The sequence below is a fragment of the Eriocheir sinensis genome, chromosome 30, assembly GCF_024679095.1.
Source record: "Eriocheir sinensis breed Jianghai 21 chromosome 30, ASM2467909v1, whole genome shotgun sequence".
NCBI lineage: Eukaryota > Metazoa > Arthropoda > Malacostraca > Decapoda > Varunidae > Eriocheir > Eriocheir sinensis.
Window position 1 is genome coordinate 6,391,507 of NC_066538.1, and position 16,998 is coordinate 6,408,504.

At 43.4% G+C, this 16,998-nt stretch overlaps 1 protein-coding gene across 1 annotated transcript in view; it reads right to left on the minus strand.

Moving 5' to 3' along the window:
• LOC127005513 (dynein axonemal heavy chain 7-like) overlaps nt 1-16,998 on the minus strand; it is a 63,315-nt gene that overhangs the window by 8,089 nt on the left and 38,228 nt on the right. The window contains exons 46-63 of the mRNA XM_050874429.1: nt 16,244-16,379; nt 15,343-15,497; nt 14,978-15,208; nt 14,278-14,494; nt 12,648-12,783; nt 11,833-12,012; nt 11,014-11,267; nt 9,747-9,939; nt 8,419-8,578; nt 7,471-7,676; nt 6,684-6,824; nt 6,427-6,584; nt 4,687-4,838; nt 4,163-4,405; nt 3,541-3,816; nt 2,446-2,574; nt 1,664-1,819; nt 676-942 (exon numbers count right to left, since the gene is read on the minus strand). Coding sequence (XP_050730386.1) covers nt 676-942; nt 1,664-1,819; nt 2,446-2,574; nt 3,541-3,816; nt 4,163-4,405; nt 4,687-4,838; nt 6,427-6,584; nt 6,684-6,824; nt 7,471-7,676; nt 8,419-8,578; nt 9,747-9,939; nt 11,014-11,267; nt 11,833-12,012; nt 12,648-12,783; nt 14,278-14,494; nt 14,978-15,208; nt 15,343-15,497; nt 16,244-16,379 — 3,390 coding nt within the window. The remainder of the gene's footprint in view (nt 1-675; nt 943-1,663; nt 1,820-2,445; nt 2,575-3,540; nt 3,817-4,162; nt 4,406-4,686; nt 4,839-6,426; nt 6,585-6,683; nt 6,825-7,470; nt 7,677-8,418; nt 8,579-9,746; nt 9,940-11,013; nt 11,268-11,832; nt 12,013-12,647; nt 12,784-14,277; nt 14,495-14,977; nt 15,209-15,342; nt 15,498-16,243; nt 16,380-16,998) is intronic.

Genomic DNA, 16,998 nt, shown 5'->3' on the forward strand with positions numbered 1-16,998 from the left:
CTGCAGAGGCCATCTTTATCACTGCCACCATCATCACCCAGTGTGCAGCTCTGAACACAAAACACTTACTTACTGTCTACCAATCACCACTGTTGATGTTGAGTATCATCACCAATTCACCATATCCCTTCACTGTTATCATCACTATTTTTGTTACTATTTCTGTTATTATTACTACAACATCAGTGATATCTCCACAAGTATTATCCATCTTGTACATCAACAAACATCACCACTTCCCATCATTACTGTTCACTCCATGACAACACATCATCACAACAATCATTCCCCATCAAAACATACCCTCCTTGACCCATCAGAATCACTCTTGTCCCTCCCCATCAACAAAAACACTATCGTATCCATCCAGCTATCACAACACAACACATCCTCACCACAATCACTCACCCACAGAACACTCCCTCCCTGACCCAACATGATCACCCCCACCCCCCTCCCATTCCCACCAAGAACACTGGCCAGTTATATTTTCTCGTCCTCTTTCTCCTTTCATTTTCTCTTTCTCGGCATCTCAGGTGCTGGGAGGAAGATGAACAGGCAGCTTACAGTGTCTGCACTCCTCCCTCTCTACCTGCCTCACCTCTTATAACAATAATAATAATAATAATAATAATAATAATAATAATAATAATGACAACAACACCACCTCCTCACCACTAGGAAGTCCTGCACATCCTCCACCTTCCCCAGGACCTCCGGAAACAGTCCTGCCAGGCCCCGGCATTCCAGCTCCTCCCCTGGGACTGGCTGGGGCGGCTCCTCCAGGGCAGGGCGACCCAGGGAGAGACTCAACACCTCCCTCAGGATGCTGCTGATCACCCGCTGGTCCTCCGTCCTCAGCACCCGGCCCCCGTAGATCACCCGTCCAACCAGGTACTCCAGGCTCTCCAGATCCAGCTCTTGGCCCTCATCTATGCTGGACTGGCCAAGGGAAGGATGAGAGCGGATGAATATATGGACACACCTTCAGCCCCCTTCCCTTGTGACATAAGATCTAAATTTGTCATCTGGCTCTACTTCCACTACAGGGTCACCTCTAATACTGCCTCCTTATCTACTTCCTGCATGAATACAAAAAAAAAATGTGTGTTCCTAGTCTTGTAATGAAAGAATACAGAAAGTGAGTGAGCTTCAGTTTTTAACATTTCCTTTACCCTTCATTCCTAAAGTCTTAAACTGCCTGAATACCTCCTGAGTACTAAGTTCGTTCATTTTACAGTAAAGGAAACTGCTCAAGGGCAATAAACAAAGAAAAATAAAAAAGCCTGCTACACACTGCTCCGGCATAAGCAAACAGAAGCAGTACTCGTGGCTTTTCAGAACTAGCTCTTATCGGTCTGCTTGCTTAAATATCAGTCACACTTTTCACTCTGTATGCGCTTCCATCAGACCAATCCTCAAATGACGAAGAAAAAATACTCTGAATAATTTAGATGATTTTTTATTATTTGAAAAGGGTGATTGTCTCTCTTATATACTGAACTAGCCACAGGTGTCATATGAGGTTACAGATAATTAAGCAATGGGTCAATAAAATTATATATATGCCGACATTATGCTTGTGAAACCTGGATGGTAAAGGAGATGTATGTTCACAAGCTTATACACACACAGACACATAAGAGTAACGATGGTGACTCACAGTGACGATGTTAACTGTGAGGACGAGGTCAGCCGAGGTGAAGGCCGGAGGGTTGGTCCACGCCAGGTGTCCGTGTCTCCCTCGCTCACTCACGACGGTGTGGAAGACAGCCAACCCGTGCAGCAGACCCCATGTGGCTGCCTCCTCCTCTTCTTCCTGTGGCAAAAGATCTTAAAATGGTATCTGGCTCTACTCTTGCTTCCCTCCCCCTTACTTTCATCTCGTCTTCTCCCTGTGAGATAAGGGGTCGTATTGCAAGACATTTCACCGCCCAAGAACACATATTTGACAAGGCTTTCGTGGGAGTTGTGGGGATTTACAGGAGTAGTTGTATGACCCTGGTGGTAGTGTGACCCTTCCTCTGTACCGTGAACCTGAAGAAACACTCATTAGAACCCGACTGACCCCCTCTTTGACCTTTAGAAATAGCTGATGTGAGAAGCAAAAATGTCTTATAATACCGACCAAAATCTTAATATGCTAACTGGTTCTACGCTTGCTTCCCTCCTCCTCTTCTTCCTGTGACATAAGATCAAAATTTGTCATCTTGCTATACTCTTATTACAGTCACTTCTAATACTGCCTCCTTATCTTCTTCCTGCATCAATACAAAAAAGTGTGTGTGTTTCAATTTTTTTACACTTCATCCTTTTCCCTTTATTCCTGATCTTATAATGAATGAATACAGAAAGTGAGTGAGCTTCAGTTTTTAACATTTCCTTTACCCTTCATTCCTAAAGTCTTAAACTGCCTGAATATAGAAAGTACGAGAGTCAAGTCACCTCGTCTGTGAAGTGGATGTGTGCGGCGTGGCGGAAGAGTGTTTGGAAGTTCTGGTGGAGGGCGTGGCAGGGGTCGGCAGGGCAGTCCACCCACACCTTCTCCACCACCCGCAGCAGGGAGGCCGGGAACTGGTGAGACAATGAGAGTTAAGCACTAGAATATATGGAAAAAAAGGGAATATTGTAAAATCTGTCCCAGTGGTGAGAAATTAATACATTACGGTCTTGAATGGTGATGATGATGATGATGATGAATGGTGTGTGATCAAAGAGTGTGTCATGAGGAGTGTGAGCTATAAAATGTTCAACTTAAAATGATCTAGTGTGGCAAACAGGTCTTAAGTGGATCAAACTACAGACCAAATGAATTAAATTTGATGAGAAACTGAGGTTCATGTGCAAAAATTAAATAGTGCATCCCACAGGTTACAAGTATCAAAGTGACGTGGATTTGAAAAGTGCATGTCTGTGCAGCATCCAAATTCAAGAAGTCTATGCATGTGTATTCACCAAATTAAAAAAAGTATATGTGTACCCAACGAATTTATAAAGTGTATGCATGTGTATCTACAAAATTTAAACCGTCCTTTGCAATTGGCACAGATTCGGCTTTCACTGGTAGCCTGGTAACATATAGTCCCAGGTCTTTCTCTGCCTCTGTGGTGGATAGTGGAGTGTTTCCCATGTGGTATTGGTATGCTGGATATCTCCTCCCAAGGTGCAGGACTTTACATTTTTCTTCATTGAATTGTAGCAGCCACTTTTTGTTCCATTCCAGTATATTGGTGATGTCTTCTTGTAGGAAATCCGCAGTCAAGGTTTTATTTAACCCGGTAGCAGCGACGGGCCAAATTTGTGGCTTTACCGTGTAGCAGTGACGAGCCAAATCTGTGCCATGATATAAACCCCCCCAATATAGATGATACATAATCTGATCACAAATGCTTTGATATATATTATGAAATGGTTTGTGTAAGGGGTGATTTTTTCTCATTTTTCTCGCTTGGAGGGACCATTAAGAAACATGATCCCCGCTGATACCGGGTTAATAATGTATGTCTGTGTAACCCCCAACTGGTACAAAAGTGAGTATACCTTTGGAGTTGGTTCAGTGGTCAGGATGAGTCTGAAGGATGGGTGGAGGGTGGTGGCGGCAGCGGCAGAGGCAGCAGCAGGGCGAGTGTGGGTGGGAGCAGCAGCGGTGGTGGTGCCGGAGGTGGTGGATGCTGACGGGGTGGAGGGAGGGTTGTAGAGGCGGGAGATGGTGTTGGCGAGGGATGGGAGCCAGTCCAGGGCGTGGTGGAGGTTCTGGAGCACCACCCAACCCCCCTCCTCCACCCCCACCCTCACCGCCTCCTCTGCCACCCGACTCTGTCTCACACACACACAAAATGAACAAATAAAAAGATGAAAAGATAAATGAATAAATATCTTAATATACGAAACAAAAATTACCAAGATCACAAAATGAAAAAAAATGTTATGCACTGGTATCTTTGTCTCCTTTAAACAATTATTACAGCTTTACTGACACACAAACAGAAAAATGCAATATATAGAAAAAAATTACATACTTAGGCAGGTAAAGAAAAGAAAAAAGACTGTAATGGTATTTTGTCTGTTGTATTTTTCACATTCATGTCTACTCAATGAAGGGACTTTGTTAGGGTCTGTATATACCCCCTTCCTAAGCCTCAATACACCCTGCCACACCCACCTGGCCCTGCCCGAGGGACACACTGGTAAACGGCATCCCCAACACCCGCACCTCCTCCAGGGGATCAACACCAGCAGAGGTCACCAGCAGGAGGGGTGGCGGGTGGCGGGTGGGCGGCGGAGGGGGAGCCGGGCCCTTGGTGGGGGCGGGCAGCTGCAGGAGTTCCCCGAGTGCAAGAGGGGGCGGCACGACATACTGGCTCCCCATCACCTCTGCCACAGTGGTCTTGACGGCCCATGTTACCTGAGTGCATGTGTAATATTAACACACACAAAAGTAATATATAGAAATTAACCTCTCTTTTTGGCCACTCTTTACTTTGTCTTTAATAGGAGCAGTGGTTAGGAGGCTTTTTTTTCTACATTTTCTTTTTGTGCCCTTGAGCTGCTTCCTTTGTTGTTAAAAAAACTACCAGAGTATTGTATTGCTTGAACTGGTGCCCCTTTCATCTTTCATTTCAGTTTTAATTTCACTTCAAATGTTTGAGGAAAATAATGAGTGCCTGACAATGCCTAATGATTTACCTTGTCTTTCCTGAGGGCCGAGACAAGCAGGAGCCATGGCAGGGGAGGGAGGAGGTGCCAGGGTCGGGGGAACACACTCTTCTCCGGCAGCCCCTGACTCTCCACCAGCCTCACCCACGCCTCACTCTGCTCCCTTAGACTCTCCTCTAGATCTTGGGGGCAAAACAGTAATTAATATTGAAATGTATTTTTTTTATTTTCTTATTTTCTAATTTTTTTACAGCAAAGGAAACAGCTCAAGGGCAAAAAAAGGAAACAGTAGTGAAAAAAGCCCGCTAATCACCGCTCCAATAAAAAGAGTTCTGAGGAGCGGCCAAAAGAGAGGTCAACTTCGGTATGTCCTTCCTCTTTGAATGAACTGATAACATTCTGGGGGAAAAAAATGAGATAGATTCAATTCTTTTACAAATGGATATTGAAAATTTACTTATCCTTTATATAAGTGAGCACAAGTTGTTGTTCTACATTCTTGAGAGAGAGAGAGAGAGAGAGAGAGAGAGAGAGAGAGAGAGAGAGAGAGAGAGAGAGAGAGAGAGAGAGAGAGAGAGAGAGAGAGAGAGAGAGAGAGAGAGAGAGAGAGAGAGAGAGAGAGAGAGAGAGAGAGAGAGAGAGAGAGAGAGAGAGAGAGAGAGAGAGGATGAATTGTTGGAGCACTTATCCACTCACTCCCTTCATGAATATACGTGAAGTTAACACCCCTACTGACATTTATGGTATTTACTAACTAGAGCTCATCCATCCATCCCTCAGTAGTTACAAAATGTTGAAGAATCCGTTCATCCACCTACTTATTTTTGGTTGCATATCAAAATCAATCTCCTCTGTAAATTTTCATTGTCCAGTCAGTCAAAGTCTATAAAGTGTTTAACGTTGTGAATGTTGCTAAAGTGAGACATATGAAGAAGATATGAAATTAAAGCATCAGAGTTACGATTATTATTTCTCCCATTGTAGGTGAGTTTCTTGACTTATTCCTCTCCTCATCGCCCAACCCTCCATCAACCCACCTACCTATGTTATGCACGGAGAGTTACAAGTCACATGAGTGTCTTTGTGAGTGTTTCTGTGTCATCAGCAAGGACCAAGAATATTATGTCTGTGCTGTTACCCTTGACGATGACACGAACACATGCATAAACAATCCTCATGTGACTTGTAACTTTCCGTACGTAATTCCCATTCATGTATTACAAGTCACATGAGAGTCTTTGTGAATGTTTCCATGTCATCAGCAAGGAACAAAAATATGTCTACTCTGATAACCTTGATGACGACACGAACATATGCATAAACAACCCTCACGTGGCTTGTAATTTTCCGTACGTAATTCCCATTCATGTTATTACAAGTCACAAGAGAGTTACAAGTCACATGAGAGTCTTTGTGAGTGTTTCTGTGTCATCAGCAAGAAGCAAGAATATTATGTCTATGCTGTTAACCTTGATGACGACACGAACATATGCATAAACAACCCTCATGTGACTTATAACTTTCCATATGTAATTCCTATTCATGTTATTACAAGTCACAAGAGAGATAGAAGTCACATGAGAGTCTTTGTGAGTGTTTCCTTGTCATCAGCAAGAAGCAAGAATATTATGTCTATGCTGTTAACCTTGACGATGACACGGAAATATGCACAAGCAACCCTCATGTGACTTATAACTTTCCCTGCATTACACCTAACCACCCATTCACTCATCCATCTCCCCGTCCATCCAGCCATGTATGTAAGCTCACCATGGAAGACAGGGAGGGTCATGAGGTAGTGCAGGGCGGGCCAGGCATGCAGCAGGGGCGGGGGCAGCCAGACAGGGTGTGCTGGGGCCGTGCTGGTGCTCTGGGCTACGAGGTGGTACAGTGCTGCCTCCTCCTGGATGCTCACACCTCCCTCGCCTCTGTAGGGAGAGTCATTGTAATTGTTTTCTGTTTGCTAAAAGTCAAATTTTTTTATCATTATTTTCAGGACAAAGTTTAGAGCATCAATTTTGTCTCACCTGAGTGTGTGGAAAGCCACAAGGAGGGTGAAGGGCAGGTGGTGGGGGGTGGCCAGGCCCCGCACCACCGCCCGCTGCACCCCCCCCACCAGGGCCTCGCGCAGCAGCCCCAGTCGACGCTCCAGCACTGAGCTTTTCCCTCTGACAGCAGAGAAGAAAGGTTTAAGGGACCAAAATGTGTGTTTTAACTGGAAACTGGAAGAAAAAATTAGAAACAAGCTTCTCACTGATGGTAGAAATTTTTCTGAGAGCTGAATGCAAATTTTCACAATGGAAACTGGAATGAAAATATTGAAAAACTGATCATCAATACAGTATTTTCAGTTGAGCATTGAGCCAAAGAGTGCTCCACAGCCTAGGCCTTCATGCTCCTCACCAGCATCTCAGGGGGTAAAATGCAAGTCTTCATTATGGATATGAATAAAAACTATGAAAACATACCACCAAACTTTTCTTTTATATGTTTTGATGACTGCTTCTTGATATGACAGGAGAGGAGAAACATTTAAAGGGCCGAAAGCAAGATTTTACAACAGAAACTGAAATACAAACTTATCTATAAAAGAAGAGAACTTAATCAGGACACCTCTTCTCACATAATTGACTACTCTTAAATTTTGGCCGCCCCTTCGGATTTTTTACAGGAGCAGCGAGTAGCGGGCTTTTTTTTATTGTTTCCCTTTTTTTTGTGCCCTTGTGCTGTCTCCTTTGCCGTAAAAAAAATAAAAAATAAAAAATAAATAAATAAATAAAAGCATAAAGCAGCAGGTGAACTGAGGCGGCTCACGTGTTGTCGATGATGAAGATGTAGAGTGTGATGTACCAGCTGAGGGAGTATTGGTACATGTGGGAAAGGGCGGTGAGGCTGGCCAGGGTCATGTAGAGGGCGGCGGCGGGGCGGGACACGGCCTCGTACTGGCGGCAACACTCCAGCAAGGCCGCCTCTGTCTCGGCACACTGCTCCTGCTTCCTCTTGATCTCGTTGGACATTTGCTGTGGGGATTATTTTGTATGGAGTAAAGGAGACAAAAATAATAATAATAATAGCAATAAAGAAAGTCGCATTTATTTATTTATTTTTTTTATAGCCTCGGACAACTTTCCCCCATTCCTCACCACTACAAGATTTCTCCCTCTCAACTTTACCACCTTTTTCTCCCTCTCTTCCTCTTCACCACCTTCCAATTCCCTTCCCCATCCTTCCCTCCTCACCTTTCCAAGCTACCTAACTAGCCTAGCCCATATCTAGTATTTACTGTTGAAAAACCTAACCTAACCTAACCTAACCTTTCTAAATAACTAACCTAATTAATCTAGTCTATATATAGCTTCTATCGCATAATCTACTTCCTATCACCTTTGCCAACTTTCCCCTTTCTTGCCCCTACCAAATTTCCTCCCCTTCAATTCTCTGCTTTTTTTTCCCTTCCAAGTCCTCTCAATCACCTCCCAGTTCCCTTCCCCACCCTTTCCCTTCACCATCCCTTCTCCTTCCTATCACCTTTGCCAACTTTCCTCTTCCTTGCCCCTATCAAATTTCCTCCCCTTCACTTCTCTTCTTTTTTCCCTTCCAAGTCCTCTCAATCATCTCCCAGTTCCCCTCTTCACCCTCCCTCTTCACCATCCCTTCCCCTTTTTCCTTATCACCTCCGGCAATTTCACCATCATCACATTTTCTCCCCATCAACTTTACTAACTTTTCTCCCTCCTCTTCCTCCCCAGCCTTCCCGTTCACCTTGGTCTGCTGCAGGATAAGAATTGCCTCCTCGGACTCTAATATATTGCCCTGGACAGATGACAACGTGTGAAGGATGCGTTCCTCAGTGGCCTGCAGCGCCCTCTGGTAGGACGACATTGTGACCACCAGCTTCTGCCTCTCATCTTCCAGCTCTGGCCTGTGGATGCATGAGGCAGGGTGAGGTAATGCAGGTGAGTAAAGGAGTAAAGGTAAGGAGTAAGGGTGAGTATAGTAGGGTGCTGTTAGGATTAAGTAAAGAGGATGTAAGAGACTGATAAATATTGTCACAACCGGATACAGTCTTTCATCTTTAGTTCTGCCCTGCGTTGTTAGGTGTAATGCAGGGAAGGTTACAAGTCACATGAATGGGAATTATGTATGGAAAGTTACAAGTCAAATTAGGGTTGTTTGTGCATATTTCCGTGTCATCGTCAAGGTTAGGATGAGGCAGAGTGAGGCAGGGTGTTGCTAGGGTAAAGAAAGGTGTTGTTAGGATTAGGCAAGGATGTAAGAGGCTGATATATAATGTTAGAACCGGCTACTGTCTTTCACCTTCAGTTCTGCCCGGTGTGTGGATGAGGCAGGGTGTTGCTAGGGTAAAGTAAGGTGTTGCTAGGGTAAAGAAAGGTGTTGTTAGGATTAGGCAAATGGAAGGTAAGAGATTGATAAATAAAGTTACAACCGGCTATCGTCTTTCACCTTCAGTTCTGCCCGGTGTGGGGATGAGGCAGGGTAAGGCTAGGGTAAAGTAGGGTGCTGTTAGGATTAGGCAAGGATGTAAGAGGCTGATAAATAATGTTAGAACCGGCTACTGTCTTTCGTCTTCAGTTCTGGCCTGTGTGTGGGGATGAGGCAGGGTGAGGCAGGGTGAGGCTAGGGTAAAGTAGGGTGTTGTTAGGTAAGAGGTGAATTATATGCCTTGTTACCATCATCCACTGCCACTCGTCCAGTTCTGGGTTGTATGAGGATGAGACACAGTGAAAAGCAGCAGCAGCAGGTAGGATAGGGTAGATGAATGATGACACACACAAAAAATAAAAGGGGGAAAGATAAAAGATATATATGATATGAAATCACCTTACACCCTAGCTTCTGTCTTTCATGCACCAGCTTCATTACATCTTTGGGCAGTACTACAAGTCGAATCCGAGAAGTTTTGGGTCCCTACAGAGTTTGGGATGAATAACTCTGTAGGGACCCGAAAATTTTGGGATTCGACTAATAGTACTGCCCTTTATAAATCTATGTTATGATCCTCCTCATGCAAAGATATATCAGGTCACACACACACTCTCTCTCTCTCTCTCTCTCTCTCTGTCACCTACCTTTCTTTACTGACGAGAATCTGCCTGAGGTGGTCGTGAAGGCCGTGGACCGTCACTGTAAAGTTGACCACAGTGAGAGCCCCGGCGACCTCCAGGGAGATGGGTGGCCTGGGGTGGCGGGTGGAGAGGTAGAGGCGGAAGTTGTTGTTGTACTGTAGAGTGAGGGACCCCACGGCTACCACCTTCACCCCGCCTGCCAGAAGAGGAAACTTGAAGGACTATGGCCGGTATACACTCGTAGCTGATAAAGAAACAAAGAAAACTAGAAAGAAAATCCTGTAAACACCTTGAGTGGCAAAAAAACAAAGAAAATAAAAGAAAATCCTGTAAACACCTTGAGTGGCAAAAAACAAAGAAAATAAAAGAAAATCCTGTAAACACCTTGAGTGACAATAAACAAAGAAAACAAAGAAAATCCTGTAAACACCTTGAGTGACAATAAACAAAGAAAACAAAGAAAATCCTGTAAACACCTTGAGTGACAAAAAACAAAGAAAATAAAAGAAAATCCTGTAAACACCTTGAGTGACAAAAAACAAAGAAAATAAAAGAAAATCCTGTAAACACCTTGAGTGACAATAAACAAAGAAAATAGAAAGAAAATCCTGTAAACACCTTGAGTGACAAAAAACAAAGAAAATAAAAGAAAATCCTGTAAACACCTTGAGTGACAATAAACAAAGAAAACAAAGAAAATCCTGTAAACACCTTGAGTGACAATAAACAAAGAAAATAAAAGAAAATCCTGTAAACACCTTGAGTGGCAAAAAACAAAGAAAATAAAAAGAAAATCCTGTAAACACCTTGAGTGGCAATAAACAAAGAAGATAAAAAGAAAATCCTGTGAACACCTTGAGTGGCAATAAACAAAGAAAATAGAAAGAAAATCCTGTAAACACCTTGAGTGGCAATAAACAAAGAAGATAAAAAGAAAATCCTGTAAACACCTTGAGTGGCAAAAAACAAAGAAAAGAAAAGAAAATCCTGTAAACACCTTGAGTGACAAAAAACAAAGAAGATAAAAAGAAAATCCTGTAAACACCTTGAGTGGCAAAAAACAAAGAAAATAAAAAGAAAATCCTGTAAACACCTTGAGTGACAAAAAACAAAGAAAATAAAAAGAAAATCCTGTAAACACCTTGAGTGACAAAAAACAAAGAAAATAAAAAGAAAATCCTGTAAACACCTTGAGTGGCAAAACAAGAAAAACAAGAAAACAAATAAATAAATAAAACTAGCAAAATAAACACCCTGGACACAAACCAACCTTCCTCTGTGATGGTTCTGGTCAGGACGTTGGTGAGCAGAGGCGGCGGATCACCACAGAGGTCAAGCAGCAGCAGCGGGTGTCCCCGGGTCACACAGCGGGTCACGGCCTCCTCCAGCAGACTGACCCGGACTGACCCTGCCCTGGCGAGCTTGTTGAAGTCCTGTTGCCACACCACCTCTAGTCCGTTGGCCGCCTCGTGCTGCTGGATCCACCGTGACCCGACCTCATCTGGGTCAACCAGTAGCGGCCACCTGTCATGTTGCTTTTTTAGTAAATGTTACAGATTTTTTTATTTATTTATTTTTTTTTTTTTACAGTAAAGGAAGCAGCTCAAAGGCAAAAAAAACACTAATCACTGCTAGAAAAAATAGTGCTAGTATAACATGCAGGACAGGAAGCAAACATCATGGACTAGGGAACAGATGTAAAATTAAGATATTCTAATAATGATTAACCCCTTGGCTGCGGATTTCCTGCAAGAAGACATCACCAAGCTACAGGAGTGGAACAAAAAGTGGCTGCTACAATTCAATGAAGAAAAATATAATGTCATGCACCTTGGGAGGGGAAATACAGCACACCAAAACCACATGGGAAACACTCCACTACCCACCACAGAGGCAGAGAAGGACCTGGGAAAATATGTTACCAGGGTACCAGTGAAGGCCAAATCCGTGCAAATCGCAGCGGACGGGTTAAGAACAAGAAAAGCACTTGGGCAGGTCACACCATGCTTTAAAATGATGGATGTCTAAAATAAGTGACAACCAAGAATTTAAAGTTGATTATCATTACTATTATTATTATTATCCTTACTTGTTGGTGTGTTTGATGATGGTGGCGTTCTGGAGGGAGAAGGAGTCTGTTGGGAGTCCCTCGAGGCCCCAGGCACGGGTGTGTAGGGCTGGCGTGAGGGTGCCCACCAGGCTGAACCCCTCGCTCACCTCCAGCCCTGCCTCCCTCACCCCCGCACACCACCGCCCCACCAGCTCATCCCTGCACACACACACACACACAATGTTGCCGCACATCACAAAACTTTAATGGTCAGGGGGAGAATGATGTCCTGTGAAACTTTCTCTTAATGGGAAAAGGAGTTAGGCAAAGAGCCAGAGTTCTGTGTTTTATGGTAAAGAAGACAGACTAAAGACTAAATTATGAAGCTCTATGAAACTTTCACTTTACGGGAAAAGGAGTCGGAGAACGGCCAAAGGTTTCTTTATTCTATGATTAAAAAAGATAGACCGATAGAAAAATATGAAAGTGAATAAATGACAGCAACACTCTATTCCAAAAAAAGAAAAAAAAAAAACATGATGCCCTAAAATGCAATCATGTGAAGTTCTAGAGGTGCTTCAATACTTCCCTTTTGAAACAGTTTGTCATAAAGGAAAGAAAGTGCCAATAATATGTTTTTCTTACAGTAGAGAAAGCGGCTCAAGGAAAAAAAAAATCCTGCAAGAAAACAAAAGCCAGCAAAAACAAAAAAAGGACATTAGAAAGAATAAAAAAAAATAAAAAAAATCCTACCCTAAAATAACTGGAAGAGGAAATAAAAAAAAATCATCCATGGCGAAAGATTATCAGATGCCTTAAATAATCGGAACAGGTGAGGGCAGCAGGGTCCATACCTCACTTCTGGCAGGTGTGGCGGCAGGTAGGCCAGGGAAGCAGCTGCCAGGAGGGTGTCGCCAGGTAAACGCAGCAGGTCGGCCCCAGCAGTTTCAGCCGCAGCCTCCCACCTGGTCTGTTCCCCTCCCAGCCCACCTGTGACGAGATGGAAGGTCATTCTACATTCTTCACAAACTAAACTAAAATAAAACTAGATGGATAAAATTCTGAAGAAAACAAAATCCTCACTTCAGTATTAACCCAGTAGCTACGGGGACCAAGTTTCTTAAAGGTCCCTCTAAGCAAGAAAAATGAGAAAAAATCATCACTCACGCAAACCATTTCATAATATGTATTAACGTATTTGTGATCAGTTTATGCATCATCCACTTAGGGTTTTTTTTATCATGGCACAAATTTGGCCCGTCGCTGCTAACGGGTTAAAAGCATTACCCACTCTAAAATTGATAAAGCTCTGAAGTAATGTAAATGCTCACTTCAGTCTGAAAAGCATTAGTCCATCTCAAATTAAATAGATAACACTCTGGAGGGAACAACATTCTCACTTCAGTATTAAAAGCATTACTCCCTCTTACCTCTTTAGTATACTGGAATGCTGGCAAACTAAATGACACAAAACAAAGAACACTAGAATGAAGATACACACACACACACACCAGCAACATCGATCCTCACAGCTTCTCAATGCAACACAACAAAACACCCCAGAAATGAGAACAAATTATCACACTGAGAAACACAACACTGCCACACTCACTGGTCAGCTTCATCACAACAAAACACCACAGAAATGAGAACAAATTATCACACTGAGAAACACAACACTGTCACACTCACTGATCAGCTTCATCACAACAAAACACCAAAGAAATGAGAACAAATTATCACACTGAGAAACACAACACTGTCACACTCACTGATCAGCTTCATCACAACAAAACACCACAGAAATGAGAACAAATTATCACACTGAGAAACACAACACTGCCACACTCACTGATCAGCTTCATCACAACAAAACACCACAGAAATGAGAACAAATTATCACACTGAGAAACACAACACTGCCACACTCACTGATCAGCTTCATCACAACAAAACACCACAGAAATGAGAACAAATTATCACACTGAGAAACACAACACTGCCACACTCACTGATCAGCTTCATCACAACAAAACGCCAAAGAAATGAGAACAAATTATCACACTGAGAAACACAACACTGTCACACTCACTGATCAGCTTCATCACAACAAAACACCACAGAAATGAGAACAAATTATCACACTGAGAAACACAACACTGCCACACTCACTGATCAGCTTCATCACAACAAAACACCCCAGAAATGAGAACAAATTATTACAATGAAAAACACAACACTGCCACACTCACTGGTCAGCTTCATCACAACAAAACACCCCAGAAATGAGAACAAACTATTACAATGAAAAACACAACACTGCCACACTCACTGATCAGCTTCATCACAACAAAACACCCCAGAAATGAGAACTATCACACTGAGAAACACAACACTGTCACACTCACTGATCAGCTTCATCACAACAAAACACCCCAGAAATGAGAACTATCACACTGAGAAACACAACACTGCCACACTCACTGATCAGCTTCCTCGCCCGCTGCAGCTTGAGGGCACACAGGCGCTGCTCAGCCTCCAGGTTCTCCTTCTCCCGGCATGAGAGAGAGAACCTTCGCTGCAGCACCTCCAACTTCTCCTCCAACTCTCTCAGCTGCCCCCGCTTGGCCTCCAGCAGGGACACCATGGCAGCCACCTCAGCCTCAGCCTCTGCCAGTCTCTCTCTCTTGGGTGCCACGACCTGGTGAGACAGAGTTCATGGAAGTCAATATAAAGATGACACACAGGCAAGGCAAATAAAACTATAGACAAAACAACAAAACAGCCATTCACTCAGCTAGGGCATGACGGATAACTAAAGGAAAATAAACGTGATTATTGGGGCGTTCGTTACTTGGCGCCGCAACTGTGTGGTCATATGGCGGCGAAAATAAACATTACAGACCTGAGGAAATACTTCTTTTAGCCATCAATCGCCTTAGCTGTAGCAAGGAAGATAAAACTAAAGAAAAATAAACATTACAGACCTGAGGAAATACTTCTTTTAGCCATCAATCGCCTTAGCTGTAGCAAGGAAGATAAAACTAAAGAAAAATAAACATTACAGACTTGAGGAAATACTTCTTTTAGCCATCAATTGCCTTAGCTGTAGCAAGGAAGATAAAACTAAAGAAAAATAAACATTACAGACCTGAGGCAATATTTCTTTTAGCCATTCGCTCACCTTGGCTATGGCATGGTAGGCAGACATGGCCCTCACCCACTTGCAGAGGCCCTCGGCAGCGCTGGACGCCTTGGCCACCAGCGCCGGCTCAAACTCAGGCAGACGTACGTACTCCTTGTTGACCTTCTCCATGAGGGTGTCGGGGATGTTGTCCTTGTCGTAGTCCCTCAGCTGCTGCAGGAAGCTGAGGTCCCCGAGAAGCTTCTTGCTCGGCCCCCAGTAGTCCATTGTCTGGGGGTGAAGGTGATTAAATAAGGGAAGGACAGACTGAGTAAGCAACAACAATCTATCTCACCCACTCATCTATATCTTCACCACCACCTGTCAACTCCCTCAGCCTGTCACAATGCACTCCACCCACTCACAGCCTTGGCAGTGGAGTTCTTGAGCTTGTCCGGTTTTATCTCCAGCATGACGCAGACAGCAGCCATGACCAGCTTAATGGCCTGTGGAGGGTTCTTCATGCTCTTGACCACCGTGATGTCTGCTGGCTTGAGGGTGTTGAGGGCCGCCACCGCCTCTGTTTGGGGGGAAAGGTTGTTCGGAGTGACTGGATGGGGTGGAGTTGAGGAGGGATGGGTATTATGTGCATGAGTGATTGGGTGAGGTGGAGTTGAGATGAGTGATATGTGACTAGCTTTTTGTGTGGGCTAATTTGCTATGTTGTTTATTTAGCTTTGCCCTTCAGTGCCTCCTCCGCTGCATAAAAAAGCATATACCAATACTGGGTTGCATCAAGGGAAATCTGAGGACAACCGCAATAGTGTGGTAGTAGACACCACTCACCAATTCACCGTTGCCAGCTTGCCTTACTCAGCTTCTTCATACCGACTTCCAATCCAAAAACTGTCTCCTACACCCAAATAATGAGACTCATTTATAGTTATCATTACAATCATTAATTCCTGATGTCGTGACCAGCATTTCGTGTGGACTAATTTGCTATGTTTATTTAGTTTTGCCCTTCAGTGCCTCCTCCGATGCATAAAAAAGCATATACCAATACTGGGTTGCATCAAGGGAAATCTGAGGACAACTGCAATAAAGTGGAAGTACATGCCACTCACCATCAGCGTTGCCAGACTGCCTTACTCAGCTTCTTCATACCGACTTCCGATCCAAAAACTGTCTCCTACACCCAAATAACGAGACTCATTTATAATTATCATTACAATCGTTAATTCCTGATGTCTTTTGGGGATAGTCAAGTGTCAAAAATTAGTAAACACTATGCTCTAAGTACAACAATCAGGCAACGGCACTCACCATGGAGGGCCGGGAGTGCCTGGTTGAGCTCCGCCTGGCACTCCTCCTGCAGCTGGCGTGCCCGGGCTGTGTGGACTCCTGCCTCCTCCTCCTCTATTGCCACCAGCTTCCGCCGTGCCTCCACCTCCATAGACTCCTAGAAAATAAACGAGAACAGAAAGCGAGGATAAAAACCAACAAATCTACCTGTTAAAAATTTTCATGTCCAAGATAAATGAGTTCTAAAAGGTACATATTTTAGTTCTTTCCTTGTTTATGTGTTGTGGACTCCTAGAAAATGAATGAGAACAGAAAGCGAGGATAAAAAACAACAAATCTATGTGTTAAAATTTTTCATGTCCAAGATAAATGAGTTCGAAAAGGTATGTATTTAAGTTTTTTCCTTGTTTATGCTCCCAATGTGTTGTGGACTCCTAGAAAATGAACGAGAACAGAAAGCAAAAATAAAAACCAACAAATCTACCCGTTAAAATTTTGCATGTCCAAAATAAATGATTTCTGAAAGGTACATATTACAGTTCTTTCCTTGTTTATGCTCCCAATGTGTTGTGGACTCCTAGAAAATGTACGAGAACAGAAAGCAAAAATAAAAACCAACAAATCTACCCGTTAAAAATTTCCACGTCCAAGATAAATGGGTTCTGAAAGGTACATATTACAGTTCTTTCCTTGTTTATGCTCCCAATGTGTTGTGGAGGGATGTGAGAAAAGAGAATGAGATAGATAGATAACTTATGGCTCCATCTCCGCCTCTA